The sequence below is a fragment of the Arvicola amphibius genome, chromosome X (genome assembly GCF_903992535.2).
Source record: "Arvicola amphibius chromosome X, mArvAmp1.2, whole genome shotgun sequence".
NCBI lineage: Eukaryota > Metazoa > Chordata > Mammalia > Rodentia > Cricetidae > Arvicola > Arvicola amphibius.
In genome coordinates, this window is record NC_052065.1 from 121,246,211 (window position 1) to 121,268,419 (window position 22,209).

Sequence of the window (22,209 nt, forward strand, 5' to 3'; positions counted from 1 at the left end):
TAAAATGAATGCTGAAAAGTGTCCAGTCAAAACTGTGACTGAGCTAATAGAAGAAGTGACAGTTTCAGTGTTAAAGTGTTGGCAAGAGTCAGGCTTCAGGGGGCTGGAGATGAAGAAGGGGGAGCAGGAAGTCTGAACAACTCTTTCTTGAAGTTGATCACACAAACAAACCCTGACTGTTCGAGGTCCCTGCAGCAATCTCTCCCTTGAATGTGGCTGGGTCAAACTGAGCTTCCTAGGGCTTTTGTAAACTGAACATTCTATAATTGTGTGAAGTTGGCCTGGGACACAGTCTTGAGAGCACAAGTATGATCACTTGTCTAAGAACCAAAGCCTCTGACTTGACTGATCAAAGTTTATCATTTGCTTTGAAGCCACCTCCTTAGCAGATGTAGTGAAAAAACTGCTCAGGTCTGGGCCCAGGACAGGATGCAGAGGCGTGGGAGGGGAAGCCAGCAGGTGCTAACTACACAGACAGCGTGCCTCACAGAGCAGTGTGACTATTTCCTATTTGTCTCTTAAAACAATTTTGTAGGAATCACCAAAGCAATTTTATCATAGTTTCTACGTGAGGTTGGGATGTGAGAGAGGGGTTTCCACAGCCGAGTTTGGTTTGAATGCTGTCTGATATGACATCACACAAGCTGTTCACACACATGTAATCCTGCAATAGGGTCACAACCTGAGATCACTTGGCCATGGTTATTGGTTTTTTTCATTTTAAAAAGAGATACCAATCATTTCAAAAACTCATTTCTTAGGCTAACAAAATCATTAAAAATAGGGATAACTGAGCCAGGTGGTGGTGACGCACACCTTTAATTTCAGCACTCAGGAGGCAGATGCAGGTGAATCTCTGTGCGTTCGAGGCCAGCCTGGTCTACAAACCAAGCTCTAGGACAGCTGGGGCTATTATACAGAGAAACCCTGTCTTGAAAAAAACAAAACCAACCAACCAAAAACAGTAGGGACAACTATATATTGTATAAGATGCCTCAAAAGTCTCTTTCATTCCCATCTTTTCCAAAACCTATGGGCTAAGGAAGGCAGGTGATTGCCCTTTGTGTTGGGGATACTGAGACCTACAGGGGCAACGTAATTGACTGGGGGTCTGTAAGAATTTATTGGTACAGCAAGGACTAGAATCCAGGTTTCTCAGTTAAAGTTCATTTTTCTCATCTTTAGACACACAATAACACAACCGAGCCCACGGAGACAGGCAGTGTAGCCAAATTAGGTTCCCCACTCTCGCCTAGTTCCTCAAACACTGTAGTTAGCTTTGCCTTTCAGAAAAGGGATTCTTCTCCTCGAATTCTGTTTCCAGTTACAACTTATTCAACAAACAGGGAGCCCTCTTTTGCTTTATGACATACAGTTTTTTGAGTAGCAAAGCTACCAAGGTGTCATTGAGCTTAGAGATTAAAGAAACAAGGTCTTGAAACGCAGAGCACAAAATCAATCCATATTTTGTTCTAACATCTGTTCCTTTCCCCTTATACCAGGCTCCTGATATATTAGTAAGATTGAAATTGAAATGATTTTATTACTAGTGGACTCATCTGTCACTTTCCTTGAAACTGGTGAGCCCCAAACTTTAGACAGCGATAGGAAAATACTGCCATTGTCTCTTAAGAAGTCTGTGACATTTCAAGGCAAGAATGAATGTATGGAAGACGAAACTTGTTTCTTCTTTACTAACAAAAGGGAAAGCCTGGAAGTAAATGATACGGGTGCAATTTTTTTTAAAAAAAAAAAAAAAAAGGAAAGAAAAGAAAAGAAAAAACCTTTACGTAACTTTTTTTTTTTTTTTTTTGGTAGCTGGGACAGAAGACTACGAAGCACATTTTCCAGGAAGTGTGGGCTGCGACGATTGTGCGCTCTTAACTAATCCTGAGTAAGGCGGCCACTTTGACAGTCTTCTCATGCTGCCTCTGTCACCTTCTTGGTCAGAAGACACCATTTCGACTTTAAGCCAGCATGATAGAAACATACAGTCAACCTTCTCCCCGATCCGTGGCTCCCGGACTGCCCGTCAGCATGAAAATTCTTCTGTATATACTTACAGCTTTTCTCATCACCCAGATGATTGGTTCGGCCCTTTATGCTGTGTATCTTCATCGAAGACTGGATAAGGTAAGGGAACCTACAAGCCTGCATTAACTGACCTGGGTACTGGTTGATTTAAGTTCTACCCAAATGGTGGAGGACAGTAGAAACCTTAAGTGGAGTGATAGTCTTGTTGCCTAGACAGTGGGGTCTCACAGTTTTGCCTCTGACTAAGGGATCTGAAGCCAGACAGCCTGGCTTCAAATCTTAGCTTGGCTCTTAACTGCTCTGAGATTCTGGGCATGCCACTTTATATTTCTATTGCTCTTTCTAGACCAAGAAAATAGAGATGAAAATGGGACTCCTGCCAGAGATCAAACGAGTCTAGCCCCGTAAATGACTTAGAATAGGACCTGGCACATAGTAAATGCCAGACCAGCAGCAGTTAGAGCCATTTTCTATAATTTGCTTCATAAAGTAAACTCTTTTTTTCCCCATGAAGACAATGTTTTTCTTTAAACATTTGACCCAGACAAAAAGAACACTGATTTGGTCTGAAATTCCATTGTGATTTGGATTAGTACAGATATGTACAATCACCTCCGTTTACAGATTTTTAGAAAAATCAGAATGGTGCTGTCTGTACAATTCTTCAATGTCAACTGCCATTGTAAGCTGCTCTGTTGGCCTCTGAGGTGTCTTCCACACTTAAATGATTGGGTATACAGGGAAAAGAGAGGACAGGGCAAGAGTAGACTGTGTAGACAAAGGTAACTTCAGGGCTTACCTTATATCCATGTATTGGTTCACTTCCAGTGAGGGGCATGCGGGTTGTGTCACAAAATGACACTCACAAGACTAGGAGAAAAGTCTCGAGTATCTAGCTGTCCCTAAAGTCTGGAAGCAAGGACAATGGCTAGGCAACACCTGGATGGCTGGATTTTTTTCTGAGATCATCGGCTAGCCTTTCTTGAAATGAGGGCATAAATGAAGGTCATGAAGTTCCTATCAATATAAGGAGAAGCAGTGGTGGGTATTGAGAGCAGAGACAATCTGCTTGCCTACTCAAGCTGGATTTCACTGCTGGGCAAAGAGACAGGTTCTGGGTCTGATTGTTTACTTATTTGGTGGGCTCTGTCAAATGGCTGTATATAGGCCTGGAGGATAATGGGGAAATTATAACCCATATAGACTCAAATGTGCTATTTGTTCGGTTGATTTTGGATTTTTTTTTTTTCATTTTTGAGACAGAGTCTCATAATGTAGCCCAGAATAGTCAGGAACTGACCATAGATAAACCAGACTGACCTTTAACTCACGGCAACACTCCTGCCCCGGCCTAGCAAGTGCAGGGATTGCAGGCATGTTCTTCCAGGACTGTATCAGTTCTTGTTTTGAAAGCGAATAATCTACACTTAAAAGACCAAAGCGTGGTATGGAATTAGTTGACAACACAAGTTAATAGCATACATTCAATTACTCCCATACTGGAAAAGTAAATATCTCATTCACTTCGGGGCTGACAAACGATTTCTTTAAACACGCAAATGCTTTCTACAAGTATTAGGGAAATGAGAGATGTAATTATAAATCCACATTACAGATGAACTTCTTTAGAAAGCCCCATGTTGTGAGCACTGCCATGAAGTGGGCAAACTAGCTCAACAGCAAACTGCATTATGGCTGATGGGAAATATGACAATTATAGAATATTGCTGCTGTGGTACATTAAAAACATAGACACTTTGTGATGAAAGGTCGCTAGAGTGGCCGTGATTTCTATCCAGAGATGTAGATAACATGCCATCTGAATCACTGGCTTTTTTAGGCTGCTAAATGGCAAGCATCAAACAGCAATAATCCAACATAATAACTTCTAATATCCCCCATTTATGCTCTCCAAGCCGTCCTCTCTTCAGTGCCATGAAGTAAATGTGGAGGCAGACATCATTAGCCGTATTCTTCTTCACGATGACATTTCTCATAAGCCTGCTATTTCACAACAGGTAGAGGAGGATGCAAGCTTTCATGAAGATTTTGTATTCATAAAGCAGCTACAGAAATGCATCAAAGGAGAAGGATCTTTATCCTTGCTGAACTGCAAGGAGGTAAAAAGGAGATATGAAGACCTCGTCAAGGTAAGGTGCTCAGTTCCTGGAGGATTCCACTGAGAAGTTTCAGTATGTTTCCCAGCTCTGTGAACTGAATTCTGACACTAGGAATGTTTCAAATTCCTAATCAGGGGTGGTGGTCACACCTTCAATGGCAGTGCCCTAGAGGACAAAGGAGGATGACAGACTGTCACGCGTTCTTGGCCAGTTTGTTCTAGAGTGAGACATTCTCAAAATGTGTTGTATGTGAGCACACGTGCTCATAAATACATGTATGTATACACACATAGGTGAGTGTCAAATGCGCACATGCGAAAAGCACAAAATGAAGACAACGCCTTAGGGGAAGATGAAGCTAAAAGTTGGACCTGTTCACATCACTGCAATAGAAAAGGGTTTCTCTGGAGAAAATGCATCTGCACATGCACAGCGACACATGGCTCATCAGTACCCACAGGCAACTACCACACCATAGTCATGAAGTACATACAGTCAGAATTTTGTGTTTCTGCATTTATCCATTCATCCTTTGATATCTTCCCATCCTGAAACCAGGCTCCCATCTCCAGTTCATAGTGAAAGTAATAACTTTGCAGGCCATAAGGGAAGATATTTTCTGTCCGGTCTTCAGTGCTTATCCAGTGATGCCCTGAGAGTGAGGTCTTCCCTTCTGTTGCATGGGAAGAAGTGGACGCCCATTCTCAGTGCCACTCACAGTAGAGCCCGTGTAACAGCGCTTGCTCGTGGAGCCGTTTCAATTGAAAGGTTTGAAGCTTTCTAAACATCCCAGCTGTCGTCCAGCTTACTAGTAACTGAGTATCTAAAACATGAATTTCCAGAATTTTTCCATCTATTTGTTCACTACAAACATAAGCTTAAGGTGCTCTCCCCCCACCCCCCGAAACAGAACATCTGAAACTCTCCTGCCGCTTCCCTTCAGAGTGCTGATTCTAATACCTTTGGTCATCCATTGGTAGTTTAGAAGCTGCTCGAAGAGACAGCACTCACTTCCTGTTGAGGGCAGCTCTGTGTCCACTGGGCGGTCATCTGAACAAACCAACAGAAATGCATTCTTTTTGTTGGTGTTTTAGAGTTTTCGAGACAGGGTCTCTCTGTGTAACAGCCCCAGCTGTCCTGAAACTAGCTCTTATAGACCAGGCTGGCCTCAAACTCCATGGAGATCAGCCTACCTCTGCCTCCTGAGTACTGGGATTAAAGGCGTGCGCCACCACCACCCAGTTCCCGAAATTCACTCTTATATAAAGATCATGTATAATCAAATAATGGAGCAAAGGGAGTAAGATCTTACTTCATCTGTAAATTTGTGACACATGTGGAAGTCAGAGGACAACTTGCAAAACTTGATTCTCTCCTTTCACTATATGGGTCCTGCGGATCAAACTCAGATCCTCATGCTTGCCCACTGAGCCCTCTCATTGGCCTCTTTAGATCTTACTTATGAATTTAATACACATCTTCCTGTGCTCTCAACAAGCTGTAATTTAATCCAGTGAAGAAGATTCTAAAAGTTTCTTCCTGGGCCGCTTACTGGGATCAGAATAGAACTCAAATCTGCCACTGTCCTTTAAGTTCTTTATACTAAACTAGAATTTATTTATTTATGTTTTGGAGATGATTTTGTATAGCCTAGGCTGGTCTTGAACTTGCTATGTAGCTGAACATTTGCACTCTTGATTCTCCTGCTTCTAACTATTGGCATATACCACTATGTCCAGTTTAATCCAGGTTTTATTGCTTCCATTCTCTACAATGCCTAATTGTAGATAACTTTTTATTATGCAAGGTTATATATAATACACCTTGTATGAACAACTGTATTGCAAGATCTATGATTCAGATAAAACCTCTATCACTTTATTTGCAAGATTGGTAAATTCAAAAAGCATCTTAGGTTTCTGCAGAGCTTATAGAGTTGTGGGTGTAATATAAGGTATTGTGAGGTATCTCTAATTTTAATGTGCATAAAGTTGGGTCAAAGATGATGGTTGATAATCCTAAATAGATTAATGATTGCTCAACAGCCTTGGGTAAATGATTTTATCTCTCTGAGCCCCAGTTACCCTTGTATTACATCAGGGGATGAGACTCTGTAAGAACACTACCAGCTCTGGTCTTCTCACACTATGTGAACAATCTTCAATTTCCTTGAATGGCAGTGAAAGTGGCTTGGTCCCCCCTCCACATTTTTCTTTCTTACAGAGAGGTTTCACAAGTGACCTGCCAATTCCCTTTTGCCTTCATTTATGTCTGATGTGGAAAGTTTCCAGAATCATCTACCCGGGATAGGAATAAGGAAGAGTCAGTCCTATTTGTCTGAAAAAGAAAGTAGAATGGTTTTAGGCACATCAGGCATGGCCCTAGTAACGTGCTATGCCTGACAGGGATGCCCCTTGCACCTACTGCTGCATCTATAGAGCCCCAGGCCAAGGCATCTTAGCCTAGGGTATAGAAAAGCTGAGATGCTTTGCAGTTGGTTAATCTTCTTCTATCTTGGTCCCCGTTTAGATCACTATTTCCCTAGAGCTCGGACTCCGAAACAGTATTTGGAACTGCTTAGGCCAGCACGTCAACTATAGACTAAATCCAGATTAGATTTGTGTTTCCTCAGCTAATATTAGTGGATTTGGGAACCTGATCTGGCTGGCTGAGTAACCTTGAAGTCACAGGGTCTGATGGGATCCTAGAACTTAACCAGATACAATTCTTAGTTCTTAGAATTCCAGTCTTCTCTCTGTTATCTCTAAAAAAGCGGTCACCCAATTTTCATTTAAATACCTCTCATGACTAAAAGCTCATTAACTTCAGAGACAAATATCCCAGAGATGGGAGTCAGGGCTCATTGTAGGGCAAGTGGAAGCACCACTTTGAACAGCATAATTTCACGTTAAAATCTACTTCACTCCCTGTCTAGAGGGTTCAGTCTCGTGGTCATCTGTCTATTAATGCCCGAGGGGCCTTTGATGGCATCAAATCATTTTCATAAAGGGTACTATATCCATACCTGCCATATAGGTTTCCATTGAAAGAGAAATCATTAATCCAAGATTTTTCTGAAGTTTGACTTTTAAAAGTCTATCAGTTGAAGTGAAGAGTGAAGCAAAAAAAAAAAAAAAAAAAAAAAAAAAAAAAAAAAGGCTCCGAGGAGCGTGGCTTGGGGAAAGTTCACAAAAAGGCAAAACTGGGTGCATAAAAGACAAACTTTGCTGACTTCACGTTTTCATCTGGGCCAGGCCCCAAGATCGCTGCAAGCATCTAGCCCAAAGTAGTATCTTAACTTCCATCATCACACACCAGTGGGTGAAAAGGCACCAACCAGTCATTTGTTTACTTGTTAGCTCACAAACATTTTCCTGTTGCCGCATTGCCGTGGTGCCCCACAGCAGCTCAAATGGAAAGTTGGTCTGTGGAGCCCATGTGAACGTTTTAAGGCTCAGATTCCCCTTTGGGTCTCCGTGCCTTATGCCCTCACATCTGGCAACCGAGCTGTGATAGTCAAGACTAGCAACACAAATGCCTTCTCGGAGTGAGGAAAGCAGAGGAAGGGCCCTACAGACATTAGCTTCCAGGAATGTCAAGGAGCACAGGACTCCCAGGTGTGGAAACACTACTGTTTCTTTCCCCTGTCATTCAGAATCGAGCAATGAAACAGACTGAGCCAGGTCTGGGAATGCGGTCCTGTGTTCTGTACATCATTTAATTCTCAGACCCTTTAGGTAACCTCATTCTTGACAGACCTTTCATTCGGGCTCCTTAAAATGGTGGCGATAGCCTTTATCATCTCTCAATCTACATAGAAGGAAGTCTGTGTTAGCTTCCTTAAGCGTGACTAGCATTCTCTGGCCTCAGAAGTAGAAGAAATCTTTAAGTGTTGTATTTAGCTCGTCATTGTGGTACACGGCTAAAAAATCAGCATCTGGGAGGTAGGAGCAAGAGGATCTGGAATTCAAGATCACTATCAGCTTTGTAACAAGTCCAAGATTAGCCTAGGCTGCATGAGAACCTGTCTTAAAAACACAAAACAACTTGCATGGAATTGTCAAAAACTAAATAAAAACCTTAAAAGAAAAACAAGAAACTACGTGCTTTTGAAGACCATCACCAGCATTAGAAAAAGATGGCCTATATTTGCTGAATGTTGATTACTCTAAATAAGTACAGGCCATACAGGACAGTTACCACAAAAGCACATTCAAAGTAAAAATCTGGATTTCTCTCCCATGATCATATTCAAATCGATTCCTGTGAGGTTTCCAAGCAGCCTTATTGGAACAGACCCACACCCTGCATTGTGTCTGATAATATTCCGTACGCCAGTTCCCAGTGTTGAGTTATTGCCCCATTCACCATTATTTATCAATATCCATCAAAGGCAGGGAGGCCAGGGTCATAGCAAGGGTCAAAATCACAACCTCTGGTCCGGGGAAAGCACTGTAATGGAGATAATAAGGCCTGGATTTTGCTTCCAGGGTCTCCCCTGAGTTTTCTGGGCTATCAGCTCATCTGTCAGAGACAGGGACTCTCAATTGCTATGATGGAATTAACGACGGCATCTTCATCTACGTTCTAATCCTCAGCAGGCACAGGCAACAGAGTGCTGACAGTTGCCAAGTGAATGAGACCTTGAAAACCCCTAAAGCAGAGCTTCTGTCAACTAATCTTTTGCAATGCTTCTCCTTTTAGGATGTAAGTTTAAACACAGAAGAGAAAAAAGAAACCAGCTATGAAATGCAAAAAGGTATGTTGCTATTCACCAATTTCTATAAATGCTTAAAGAGCACACAGAAGCTTTAGGTTGACCACATGAACTAGGGAATACTTAGTCCTGGAGATAAAATAAAAGACATTTGTCAAATTGGTACCTTCTCAGGCCTTAGTGATACAGGAAGGCTTTTCATGTTCACCTTGGTGAGGATATGTTCCTGTAATATTGATAATATCAAATATGAAGGAACCCCACCTCCAATACCCTTATCCAAGCAATCACACAATCTGGCTCCACCTTCAGAGGACCAGATGACAAGAAAGTCATCATATGGTAAAAAATGGCATTCATCATTCAATGACAACTATTTTGTGGGAGGACAGTACCCAGTGGGGCTCTTGGATCAATGAATGCAATGCTACATTCTCATCTTTGCCTGTTCTTGAAGTGAGTGTGTCCTAGATAGCTAGGGGTCATGAAGGGACCTTAATGGCTCTCAAATCCAGTACACCTCTGAGAATATGAATCCCCTTTGAAGCAGCACTAAACAGATGACCTCTTCTCAGACATGGCTAGAGATAGAATACCTTATACTTGGTGAGACAACCTGCTCTATCTTTGAACAGCTCTGAGAATTATATTAAAGTCAACATCTACCCAAAAACATCTTGCCTCACATTTTGTTGCTTGAATGTCTACTAATTGGATACCTTTCTGTTCTTTGAGGCTATATTATGCAAAGAATAATTACTTCCCTATATGATGGCTGTCTGGTTACTGAAGACAGCAACCATGACCCTGAGTTCCCAGTGAACTTTTTCTATCTATGCTGAACACACCCAGTACTCTCCACTGTTCCCTCCATGATCCTTTCCAGGTTCTTTCCCCTCCCAGTCATGTCCTTTTCTGAACACAGCTCTCTCCAAGTCCCTTTAGAATGTAGTATCCCCAAACCAGTGATGTGTGGAGTGACTTGAGTAGCAGCAAAAGGGAAAGGGGGTGCTGCTGCAGAAACCATGACATTACAAAGTGTTTGAACACAATGTTGTAGCTACACAAATCTAATGCACATGAGGACATGCATACATATAATGGTATAGACACAATTTTCTTAGGTGAAGAGGATGCTCAGAACCTGTCTCAAGCACTGGTCTGTTGCCAAAGGCTCATCTGACTCCCCTGAAGCTTTCCTCCTCACAGTGACTGCAAGACATGTTCCGCGATGCTGTGTTATCTGCTAATTGCAGTGAGATTTTAAGGAACAGTCCCTGTGGATGCTTGTCTTTAGACAAATCATAAATCTGACCAAATTGGTCTTTCACGTTATGCATGGTTTTGTCATCAAAGCATCCTCCATAATATACCTACAAAATTCTCAGAATCAGGCTCATAACTGGAAAGAAAGCACCCTCAGTTTCTATGCTTAGGAAGTGAGTACTTTTATTTGGGAGGCAAGGCTCTTGCAAGACAAAGAGAGCTCAGTGTCATAGTGTGAAAGTCATTTGACCAAATCAGACATGATAATCATATTACTAACTCAGGCCCAGGCACTAGCATTGGTGCCCACTACCACTCCAGTGTATGGCAGGTGTCCTTAAAAGCACACTTCAAGGCAGATTTAATGAAAGCAAATGTTGTAGCCTGTGTCCATCTGAGGTAAGCAGAACTGAGTATTGAATATCAGGAAAAGGGATCGATGAAAACAGCCAATATGGTTTTTAAGCTATTAGAAGCCACCCTTTCCTTCCATGGGAAGGATTGCTGGACCAGTTTTCCTTCCTTTAAGGTAAACTCAGTCACTATTCCATAACTGGACCCATTAGTTCCACAAGCAGGTGTAGGTTTCCTTGGCCTGACAGTATGGTTTTTGGTTTCATTTCAGGTGATGAGGACCCTCAAATTGCAGTACATGTTGTCAGTGAGGCCAACAGTAAAACAACATCTGGTAAGTCCCAAAGCATCTGAGTGAAAGCCACCTAGGTGTGTGAGTATGTGTGCATATGCGTGTGTGGTGGGAGGGGGTACCCCAAAGCTATGCAGCCTAATCATTAGGCTCTTCTCTTCCTCCAGGGACCAATTTACAAACCTACCCATATAACTCTCACACGCTGTCCTTTGTCATCAAAGTCAGCTCAAATGCACAGATGGCACTTAGAGCGTCAAAAGGAGGTGGGAAAGAGGCCCCGATGTTCTCATTATGTTTTTGCTCAGTGGCTGATTCTAAATGACGAATGGGAACCATTATTTTGCAAGCATAAAAAGAGATGGCAGGTAGTGACCTCCGTACTGGGGACATCTCTCCTCCTGAGCCCTCCTCACTGTGGATAAATGGGTCCCAGGAGGTCTTTTTGTGTCATCTGTCAGTCCCTGTGTGATTAACCCCAGCCTCAGTGGGGCCAACCTTAGGGAAATTAAAGGCAAAATCATTTTGGAACAATCAATAGGCACCAAGATGTTAGATTTTTCAGTGAAGTAACAACAGATGGCATACTGTGATCTTTTCAACACTGAATGCCTTTATTTCCATACATATCCTAGCCTCATCCTAGCCCCTATTTTATTTCCATATCTCTCCTAACATCATTCTAGGCCCTATTCTTCCCCAAATCTCTACCTTGTGACAGCCGATGCTGTAGAGTGTATCACATCTGTAGATGAATGGAAACATATATGCTAGCATAAAATTCCCCATGTATATAAAGGCATGGACGACTGCTCTACAGTGGCATTCTAAATCATGTATGTGCATTTGTACTTGTGTGTGTGTGTGTGTGTGTGTGTGTGTGTAAGAGACAAAGACAGAAACAAAAGGAAGACACAATCTTTTCCCTGAGGTCACTTGAGCTCCTCAGTGGCTATACCACAGAAGCACATGCATTGTATTGTGGTTCACGATACAGACGTAAGCATTCTGGTTAGGGAGTTTGGGAACACTAGTTAAAACTGACTTTAGGCACATGCCATTCATTTTGAGGCGGTTTTCTTTCTCACATCCTCCATGGGGTAGCTTTTAATATCAATCAACTAACCTGTGGGAAGAGGTACACTGTCAAGCTACACTATTCCAGAATAAGGTGCCAGTACTTAGCTTACTTCAGTGAGCTATCCAGATAGACGTAAAGTCCTTCATGGAGACCAGTTGTTCCTATAGTATTTATTAATTTTTGTCATAGAACATGCTCTAAAAACATGCTTATGGGAAAACACCACCATTATTTCTGTGGCAGGGAAGCCATTCACATGATTTATTCACTTTTGCATTAAATTACAACAGAGAAACCCCTTAGAATCACTTCCTACTGGTCTTGGTCAAGTGGTAGCTAAACCCTTTAGTACTTAGATATTTTTAGTGGAATTCTGACTTCTTCGAAAGGCCTAGAATGGGTACTGCTTGTAAAATATCTCACAAGTCTATACCACAGTAGATCTGCACAGGACGAAGTAGGAAAGATATAGTCCAGTACACTGCAGGTCCACATTTCTCTGTCTTTCTTGGACATGACGCCACAAACTTGACCAACATGCCCTAGCAAGAACTACAATGAAGTAAGGAATTACCAAAGTGAAAAAGCAGAGCCTAGTGGCACTCATCTGTAATCTCAGCGCTAGGGATGGAAGCACAAAGATTAGATGTTTCAGATCATCCTAGCCTACAAAACAAATTCTAAGCCAACCTGGCATACACGAAATCCTGTGCCCGCCCCCACCCACGCCAAAGTGGAGGAAACTCAGGAGACAGAGGCAGGTAGATCTCCATGAGCTCTAAGCTTGCCTGGCCTACAAAACAAGTTACAGGCCAGCAAAGGATTTGTATTGAGACCCTGTCTCAGAAAAGAAAAAAAAAACGTAAAGGGGAAACCTCATTTATTAAACAGAACCAAATTGCCCAAAAGTGAAAACATCATAAACAAACATCCTCTATGGAGAATTTGGAGTACCCAGAAATATCGGGCATGGTGAGATGCCTTCTTATGCAAAAAGAGAAGTCTGGAAAAAGAAGTATCTTATGCCCTAGTTAATGTAAGACCATCAAATAAAAATATTTAGAAAATCTCAAGAAAGCAAATATACCCATACTTTTACTTCTCCCCACCTCCCACCCTTTACCCCCATCAAACTGAGCTTTCTGTGGAAGCTGAGATTTGAAATTGGGTACACACATGGTTTTGAACCCACTCACCATCTCAGCAGAGAAAATGGCACACTGTTGGTGGGGACTCTGCCGTAGCCACAAGAATATGGGTACTTTCAAGTTGGTGGCACCCACTACAATGAGAGATCAAAACCCAGTTAAATGAGCACATGGTTTATTTTCATACTTCCTTGCCTAATTTAGACTTGGTCGTGGGAGGCGAGTCAGGTTTGCAAGAGCGTAAGGTAGGAGAGAGAGATGGGGTCTTGTCTCTGAGTTGTTGCTAAACTAGGTAGACAGACAACTTTTTGTTGAATTCATGATAAGCTAAATAGTCACACTCACATCAGTAAGATTTATATGCTATGCATAATTCTGAAGTCATTCGCACTTCATTTTAAACTATTCATTCATTCATGTTTCCATATGTATGCCTGTATGAATGTACACATACGTGGGGGCAGTGGGGGTATACAAAGACCAGAAAACGGTACCCTCTCTCATCACTTTTTATCTGTTCCCCTGAAGCAGGGGTGTTCCTTGAGCCTGGGACTCATGTTTTCTGTAGGGTGAATGCCAGCATGTCCCAGAGCTCTTCTTTAGAGTCCACCTTTCCAGTCCCCTTTGTGTTGTTGTTTTGAGGCAAGGTCTCACTTAGCTCAGGTGAGTCTCAAAGTGGCCAAAGATAACACTGACCTTGAGCTTGAGATTCCCTGCCTCCGTGTGGGAATTCTAGGTGCACACCCCCTGCCTGGCTATCTTAAATTCAAGGACAAACTGGCTCAACGAGCTCTAAAGCGAGAAACCTTGCTGTCATCTGCTACTTTAACTTCTCCAAGTCTCTGAAATATACTTTCATATTGTCCCTGTTCTGTTGCTGAGAGACTTAGGCTTGGGTGATCAAGTGACTTGCCCAAGTTTGAAGAAAAGCCAGGTTGAAAGCTGACAATAACTCTGAAGCCCATGTAAAATTGGTATCTATGTTCGCCATGCCTCTGATGGCCACAAGAGGCCTTGAGAATTAGTTCTCACATAAAGTCGGCCTCCAACCTTCAACTGTATTTCCTGTTAGAATATATGCCATGCTATGCTTCTGCTCACCAGGGATTTCCTTCTCTTTGTTACAGTTCTACAGTGGGCCAAGAAAGGATATTATACCATGAAAAACAACTTGGTAACACTCGAAAGTGGAAAACAGCTGACCGTTAAAAGACAAGGACTCTATTATGTGTATACCCAAGTCACCTTCTGTTCTAATCAGCAGCCTTCGAGTAAAGACCCATTTTTAGTCAGCCTCTGTCTGAAGTCCACCAGCGGATCTGAGAGAATCTTACTCAGGGCAGCAAACACGCACAGTTCCTCCAAGCCCTGCGGCCAACAGTCTGTTCACTTGGGAGGAGTGTTTGAGTTGCAAGAAGATTCTTCTTTGTTTGTCAACGTGACTGATGCAAGCCAAGTGATGCACGGAGTCGGCTTCACATCTTTTGGCTTGCTTAAAATCTGAACAGTGTGCTGTCCTAGGCTGCAGCAGGGCTGATGCTGGCAGTCTTCCCCACACAGCAAATCAGTTAGGACCCGCCCCCTGTTGAACTGCCTATTTATAACCCTTGGACCCTCCTCACAGAGTACTATTTATTATGTACCCCAAGGCACATAGAGCTGAGATAAGAGAATTACAGGGCAGGCACAAATCCTAACGGACCCTGCTCCCTAAGAGCTTGTAACCTAAACCAGCAACTCTACTGATGCATGCAGCCAGAGAGCCCTAAGAAAAGGCCAAGCCATGAAGCACAGATGGCAGAGCTCAGATGAACGAGCAGATAACTGAGCAAGCTCAGCTGTGTTGCTTCAGGAGCGTGTCTTTCAGTGGACAGTGCACTTGGCTTACCAGGAAAGATGCAGAAGGGCCGCGGTGAGCCTTAGCTCACAATCTGTTATGGTTGGCTTGGGGTCCCCCTGTGGCCCCAAGAGGTCAGTTTCTAAAGTCTCCCAGGGAGAACTGAGAAAGTCTGCCTCTACCTTCCCCCCAATACCCAACACTCAGTCTTTACTTCTCTCCAATCTTTCTCCCTCTCCCTCTCCCTCTCCCTCCCTCCCTCCCTCTCTCTCCTCTCTCTCCTCTCTCTCTCTCCTCTCTCTCTCTCTCTCTCTCTCTCTCTCTCTCTCTCTCTCTCTCTCTCCCCCCACACTCACACATGCCCACGCGCACACACACACACACACACACACACACACACACACACACCACATAGAGCCATGCTCTTACTGACTGGTTCTTGTATTCTCTACTGTGTCCCTGTCTCCAGCACCATCAGGGCGGTGTAGACAGCAGCTCCTGGCCTGGCTATTCCTCCTCGTGGGATGACTGTATTTAAAGGAATCTGTTGTAGCTCCCTGCGGTCTCCATTGTTTCTGTAGTGAACCTAATGATTATGTCATTATTTATTTTTGAATAATAAAGAGTCTCTACCATGTTATTGCTGTTGTTTAGTACTTATAGCTCGGCGCCAACTCAGGCTGAGGAGTTGAGTATTGAAGGGAGTTTTGCCAACTTTTTTTTTTTTTTGCTATTACCGTAAACTTAGTTCTCAAGCTGAGCACGCAGCAAGCTATCTTAGTGACAGCATATTCTCTGGAAGTCTGCCATAGCCTTTGATAGATGGCATGTAAGCCTGGTCGGTGAAAGCAATCTGGGCCTCTACTTCCAACTTGCCCTGTGAAGGTTGCAAGAGACTGACATTTTAAAAATTGATCACAGCTAAGAGGGACTGGAGAGAGAGCCTTAAATGAGAAGCAGTATCAAAGCTTTTTAACAACTCTTTAGGTGGCTTGACTCTAAGCAAGAGGAAATGGAGCTGGAGCATCACTAGGGTGATTATTGGCCCTAGAGCCTTCCCACTGAAGTCAACGGAGTAATTTCTTGCCACCTCCAACTGTGCTGTAGGAAATGAGGATATAAGAAATTCAATCGAACTGGTAGAATGTTTTGCTTGAGAAACACATTCGTCGAAAAAATACTACTGTAGAGATGGAAAAAGGAAGGAGGAAGGGTATTTCCTCATGTCCCTGCTCTTCAATAGCGTGGATGGCACAGCAACGCCTTGACTGGAGCTCTTGCATTATGAAAACCCAGTGTAATGCTGACACCATGCTGGACTAACTCGTGTGTCTGCACACAACCCGCAACAAGAGACCTTTGCTATGAGCAAGAGTGATGTTCGTGGCTTTAGGGACTAACCAGAAATTATGTGCACCATGCATTTGTGCCCTCTCGGAGCAAATAACCCTCTACTATATTCACTTATGATGGGGATCAGGGTGGCTCAGCAGCAGGGCGCTTCTCTGGCAAGTGTGACACCCTGGGGTCCGTGTAAAGCACTGCAAAAAAAAAAAAAAAGCCTCAGCTGACAAACCTCCGCATAAGAGGCTTGAAGGAAATGAGACAGAAGCCATGGCAACCTAGTAATTGTGGCCATGATGCTCTTACATGGAAAAGGCCAGACTCTTAAGCCTGCTTTAAGGAAGGAACCGGCTCAGTCAAAATGGAGAGGAACAAAATATATCATAATTCTTTCTTTCTTATGGCAGTTGAATACCCATGTTGGGGAATAATCTTCCTTATGTGTTTTGTCTGAGTTAGATAGTAGGGATTCTGTGGGCAAGAGACATCACTGGTTTAGTAGAGTTTGTCGCCTGAATAGATTTATTTTTATTTTACTTTTATACATTGTAATTAAAGTATAATTACATCACATTCTCCCTTCCTTTTCCTACCTATAGAGCTGCCCAAGTCCCCTCCCTCCCTCCAACTCCTGCCATGTCCCTCCCCTCTCAAATTGATGATAGTCTCTTTTAGTTTGATTTTTAGTGTTACATATATATATATATATATATATATATATATATAAATTTATAAGGATGCACAAGTACATAACTATAACGCACTGAGTTCATTTTTGTTGTTTATGTGTATATGGTTTCAGGGATGCTCACTTTGTAAATAGTATCTCCTAGAACTGTCTGTACAAACAAGACCAGAACATGCAGGCAGATTTTTAAAAATAATCTTTATAGATGCATGCTCTCTGAATTTAAACATTCCCCCTGTGTTTTAACCTATCTTCTTTTTCCTTGGGAGTGAGTAGCATCCAAACAGGTTCTACTTGTAGTAAGGAACATTTTTCAAAAAAAGCAGGGTGGGATGGTGGTGTACACCCGAGATAGCAGCATAGTTTGGGGAAGAGGAAGGAAGATAGCAGCAAATTCAAGGCCAAGCTGGTTTACATGGTGAGATCCAGGCTAGCCAGGGCTGCACATTCAAACTCTTTCTTTGTATTAATTAAATAGTTAAATGTTTGTAACCAGAAGTAATCTCATTGACGTAAAACACTGCATTTTTTGTTCAAGTCCATGGAGGCATATCCCTTTCTGAATGGAGACAGAGGAGGAGTGGATGGGGAGAGGGGTAGAGGGAGGTGGGGGAGGGAATGGGAAGAGAGGAGGGAGGGGAAACTGCGGTCGGTATATAAAATAAATAAAAAATTGTTAATAAAACAAAATAAAAACCAGTTCATCTTTCTAGGCTGCCTCCTGTTTTCTATAATCTCTACTGCCCTCTAGATGCCACTTCCCACAGTGCCATCCTGGACCTTTTCGTCCAGTCTTTCGCCCCAAGTAGCCAAAGGCCCTCAGCCTCTCACCTCGTTTCCTCAAGGTCCCCTTGCCCTTCCGAAAGACTCCAGTGCAGGCCTTCCCCTTCTCCTCTATGCCATAGGCTCTCTCTGCTAGAGTCATGGTTTTAACAACCACCTTCAGATGACTGCTGAAATCCTTTTGGGATGCGGTTGTTTGGGGTTTTGTTTGCTTTTGCTATGCTTTTGGAGACAGGGCCTCACTCTATAGCCCAGGCTGGCCTAGACCTCACTATGTTTTCCTGGCTGGGCTCAAACCTGTAAAGATCTTCGTGCTTCCAATTCTCATCCTGCTGGGATGGCAGGAGCGAGCCTGTATACTCAGGTAATAGCTTCAGTAATTGCCCTGCATCTCAGCAGAGGGCTCAGACCCTTAGATGGAAGCCCTGTTCTTTTTGTCTGGGTGATGGGCGGCTCTTTCAGTGTTGGTCATTCCACTGAATGCCATCGTCCTCTACCCTGTTCAGCAAACCAGAACCCTGACTTGACCAAGGGTCCCCCTGCCTCCACCTCCCAGGCGCCTGTGCCACCATTCCTGGTTTGTTCAGTACTAGGGGTTAAACCCGAGGCTTCATGCATGCTAGGCAAGCAGCCTACCAGCTGAGCCACAGCCCTAGCCCACGGTGCCTTATAAACCTATCACTTCTATATTCCATGGAATGGTGGAACAGGAATAATGGAAATGATCATTTTTGTAAATAAACAGAAAATGAACAAAGTATGAAATATTGCTGTCTTTGCTATTAGATAGGAAGCAAGTAACCACAAAATGCAAATTGTGCTGTGACGGGCTTTCAGCACAGGAGCACCCCACTTAAAGGGAAGCAGCTGTGGGCTCCTGTGGGCTCGGCTTTTTTCTTTTAGGCCGCCAACCAGCTCCCAGATCATGACACAGAGGCTTGTTAGTTATAAATGCTTGCCCTAAACTAGGCTCATTTCTGGGTAGCTTCTTTTCACTTAACCTGTTTCTCTTTATCGACCTTTTGCCTCGGGGCTTATTACCTTTCTTCCTTCTGCATGTCTTACTTTCACTGTTTCTCCGTGTCTGGCTGGCTGGCATCTGCCCAGCTTCTTGCCCTGGGCATGTCCCTCCTCCTCCTTCTCTCGTTCTTCTTTTCTCTCCTCTCAAACCTAGCTTTTCCCTTCTATTTATCCTCTCTCTGCCAGCCAGCCCTGCCTAGCCTTCCTTCCTTTGCCCAGCTGTTGGCATTAAGCTCTTTATTAGCCCGATCAGGTGCCTTGGGCAGGGAAGGTGAAACAAATGCCACACATCTTTACACAAACACACACCCTTACATTGTCAAACAAATATGGTGTAAACAAGAGTAACACACCTTTGCACAGTTAAAGTAATAGCCCGCAGCATGAACAGATGTAGCATACCTTTCCATAGTTAAGATGCTATTCTACAACACTCCTGGGCTTCCAGTGTATTCAACTATTGCCACAGGACCAGATGCGCTATATTGGGAGCTGTTCCTCCTTAGGCCTTTAAAGTGGGAAGGCACCTGGAACGAAGTATGAGTATTATTCTGTTCTTGTTGTGGTATGGTGGTTAACTCTGGAACTAGTCAGAATTTTATTTTATTTTATTTTATTTTTGGTTTTTTGAGACAGGGTTTCCCTGTAGTTTCTAGAGCCTGTCCTGGAACTAGCTCTTGTAGACCAGGCTGGCCTCAAACTCAGAGATCCGCCTGCCTCTGCCTCACGAGTGCTGGGATTAAAGGCGTGCGCCACCACCGCCCGGCCTAGTCAGAATTTTAATCTAGGCTCCATAATCTTTTGACTTTACAACTGTGAACAAATCTTTTAACCTCATGGTGTGCACATCTGGAAAGTGGGGAGGGTGAGATTATTGTGTTTTCAGGGTTGATGATGACGCAACAAGAGCGTCAACAGAAAGTCCCAGCAGACTCTGCTCTCCCAGGCTGATCATCAAATGAAGCCCACGGTGAAGCCTGGAATAGCCGTCTGCATTCAGCAGTTGAAGCGTCTACAGTCAAGGATCCTACTTGGCAGCTCCAACATACCGAGAAGCCTTGCCCACCAAGTGGGACAAAGAAGGCTCTGAATGTGAAGTGAAGTGAAAGCAAACACAAAATACACAAAAGGAAAAAATAGTAGGAGAACGATAGAGTTCTGTGAGGGAGGGAGAGATGGAGGGAAAGGGGGAGGAAGGGCAGGAGAAGAGCACAAGGGGCCATGTGTGGCAGTGCACGTCTGCAAATACGTAACTCTAGCATTAGGTCAGCTGAGACTGAACAGTAACAAGCTCAAGACCACCTTCAGGCTACACTTGAGTTATCTGAAACCAGTTTGAGGCACATACTGAGAAATCATCTTTTAAAAAAATTGTCACTTTGGGGCACTGACAAGCAGTTCTCTTACCCAATGGAGTACTACACAGCAGAAAAAAAAATGACATCTTGAATTTTGCAGAAAAATGGATGGACCTAGAAAACATCATTTTGAGAGAGGTAACCCACATACAGAAAGACAATTATCACATGTACTCACTCATAAGTGGTTTTTAAACATAAAGCAAAGAAAACCAGCCTACAAAGCACAATCCCAGAGAACTTAGACAATAATGAGGACTCTAAGAGACACATACATAGATCTAATCTACATGGGAAGTAGAAAAAGACAAGATCTGCTGAGTAAATTGGGAGCATGGGGACCTTGGGGGAGGGTTGAAGGGGAGGGGAGAGGCAGGGAGGGGAGCAGAGAAAAATGTAGAGCTCGATAAAATTCAATAAAATTAAAAAATTTGGCAGACCCCACAAAGCCTATGGAGTACTAACCCAGACTCTCAGGGGTTTGGCCTGGGATTTTATCCTAAAAAAAAGGAAAAAGAAAAGCAGTTCTCTAGATTTGACAATTGAGAGTTCACTTCTCGACAGGAGATGTGGCTCATTCATAAAATGTTGGCATATCGTGCATGAGACCCTGTGTTCAATACCCAGTACCCCAGAAAACCTGGCATGGGAACACATGACTGTAACCCAAGAAATCAAAGGTAGAGAAGGCAGGAGAATTGAAGTTCAGGGTCATCCTGAGCCACATAGTACATTTGAGGCCAGCTTGGTATACACAAGACCCTGTCTCAAAACAGCCAACAAAACGGAGCACACTGAGGCCTGCACAGGGCTTGCCAGCTGATGTACAAGCAATGTTGAGATAGGTATCAAGGGCAGAAGAGGAATGTGGTATACAGAGCACATGCCCAAGAGGTAGACCAGCCCATAGACTCATCATTCCATATCTCTGTACCTTTATTCATCTGTAAGATGGAGACAACAGCAAGAAAGACCTGATCCGGTCATTTGAGGTTTGCAGGAACCGAAATACGTGAACCATTTAATAGAGTTCTTAGTGTGTGGGAGGCACAAAGTTAAATGTAACTATACAAAGCAAGAAAAAACCAGTCAGGGAGCTCGAGCAGAAAGTTAATTTGCTGTCTACAAAAATGTGGGCGCACAGAAGTGCGTTTCTGGTGAACTAATGGCTTCAAAGTCATTCATGGCAGTTGCGACCCAAATGTTAGGAAGTTGCTGCTATGACTACAGCTTGACATTGTTACTGCTACAGAGTCGCCCACAAAGATTGAGCAGAGACACTGCAGTGTAGACTAGAGACAGCACAGTGGATTGGGAACTTCCTGCAGACCAACAGAAGACAGACTTTGTCTAAATTATGCACCCCACATTCTTAGCATAACTGGAAGTGTATGTGCACCTTCATCATATCCAGAACCCTTGCTGTGAGACTTTGGAAAATATATATGTTTGCCCTTATGTTTTCGGGGGAAACGTGGGAATAGGAATAGACAGTGTGGAGCAGCAAACAGTATCCAGTTCATCTTTCTCCTCTCCTCCCTCCCTCTGTGTGCCTAGGGCATAGGCCAACATCAGGTACCATTCATTGCACAGGACTCATCCACCTTTTGGAGTTTTTTTTTAAACTTTATTTTATGATTATGATGTGTGTACATTTATGAAGAGCTGGAGAGATGACTCAGTGGTTAAGAGCACTGCCTGCTCTTCCCAATTCCCAGCAACCACATGGTGACTCACAGCCATCTGTAATGAGATCTGGTGCCCTCTTGAGGAAGAGACCTGGTCAGTCATCCTCAAGTTAGGCCACATGGACAAGTTCAACAGAACCACCGTATATAGACTGCCCATTCATGTTTCAGCATCTCTAGCACATAAATTACATTTTTCCTTCGCATTTCCCATAGGTAAGGCATGCACATGCAACATCACAAGCATGGAGACGTTAGAGGACAACTTTGTGGAACTGGTTCCCTTCCCCCTTTATGTGTGTTCTGAGGATTGAACTCAAGCCACTAATCTTTCATGGCAGGCACCTTTACCGGCTTAGCCATCTCTCCAGCCTCACCTTAGTGACGTAGTCTCTCACTAGCCTGTAACTCAGCGAGCAGGCTAGGCTGGCCAGTGAGCCCCAAGAAGCTACTTGTCTTTGCCATTTCAGTTCTGGGGT

The 22,209-nt window shown here is 43.4% G+C and overlaps 1 protein-coding gene across 1 annotated transcript; it reads left to right on the forward strand.

The window, feature by feature from the left end:
• The first annotated feature begins 1,977 nt into the window (after positions 1-1,977).
• Cd40lg (CD40 ligand) lies at positions 1,978-14,670 on the forward strand. The gene is made up of 5 exons (XM_038317379.1): positions 1,978-2,133; positions 4,053-4,184; positions 8,859-8,913; positions 10,763-10,825; positions 14,140-14,670. Exons 1-5 carry the CDS (start codon positions 1,978-1,980, stop codon positions 14,514-14,516), a joined length of 783 nt encoding a protein of 260 aa, XP_038173307.1. The 3' UTR covers positions 14,517-14,670.
• The last annotated feature ends 7,539 nt before the right edge of the window (positions 14,671-22,209 follow it).

Excerpts from the sequence above, each read along its gene's own strand:
- Cd40lg (XM_038317379.1), top strand. The coding sequence starts at position 1,978 with ATGATAGAAACATACAGTCAACCTTCTCCCCGATCCGTGGCTCCCGGA. Across the intron at positions 2,134-4,052 it reads TTCATCGAAGACTGGATAAG|GTAGAGGAGGATGCAAGCTT; the intron begins GTAAGGGAACCT and ends ATTTCACAACAG. Across the intron at positions 4,185-8,858 it reads GATATGAAGACCTCGTCAAG|GATGTAAGTTTAAACACAGA; the intron begins GTAAGGTGCTCA and ends TTCTCCTTTTAG.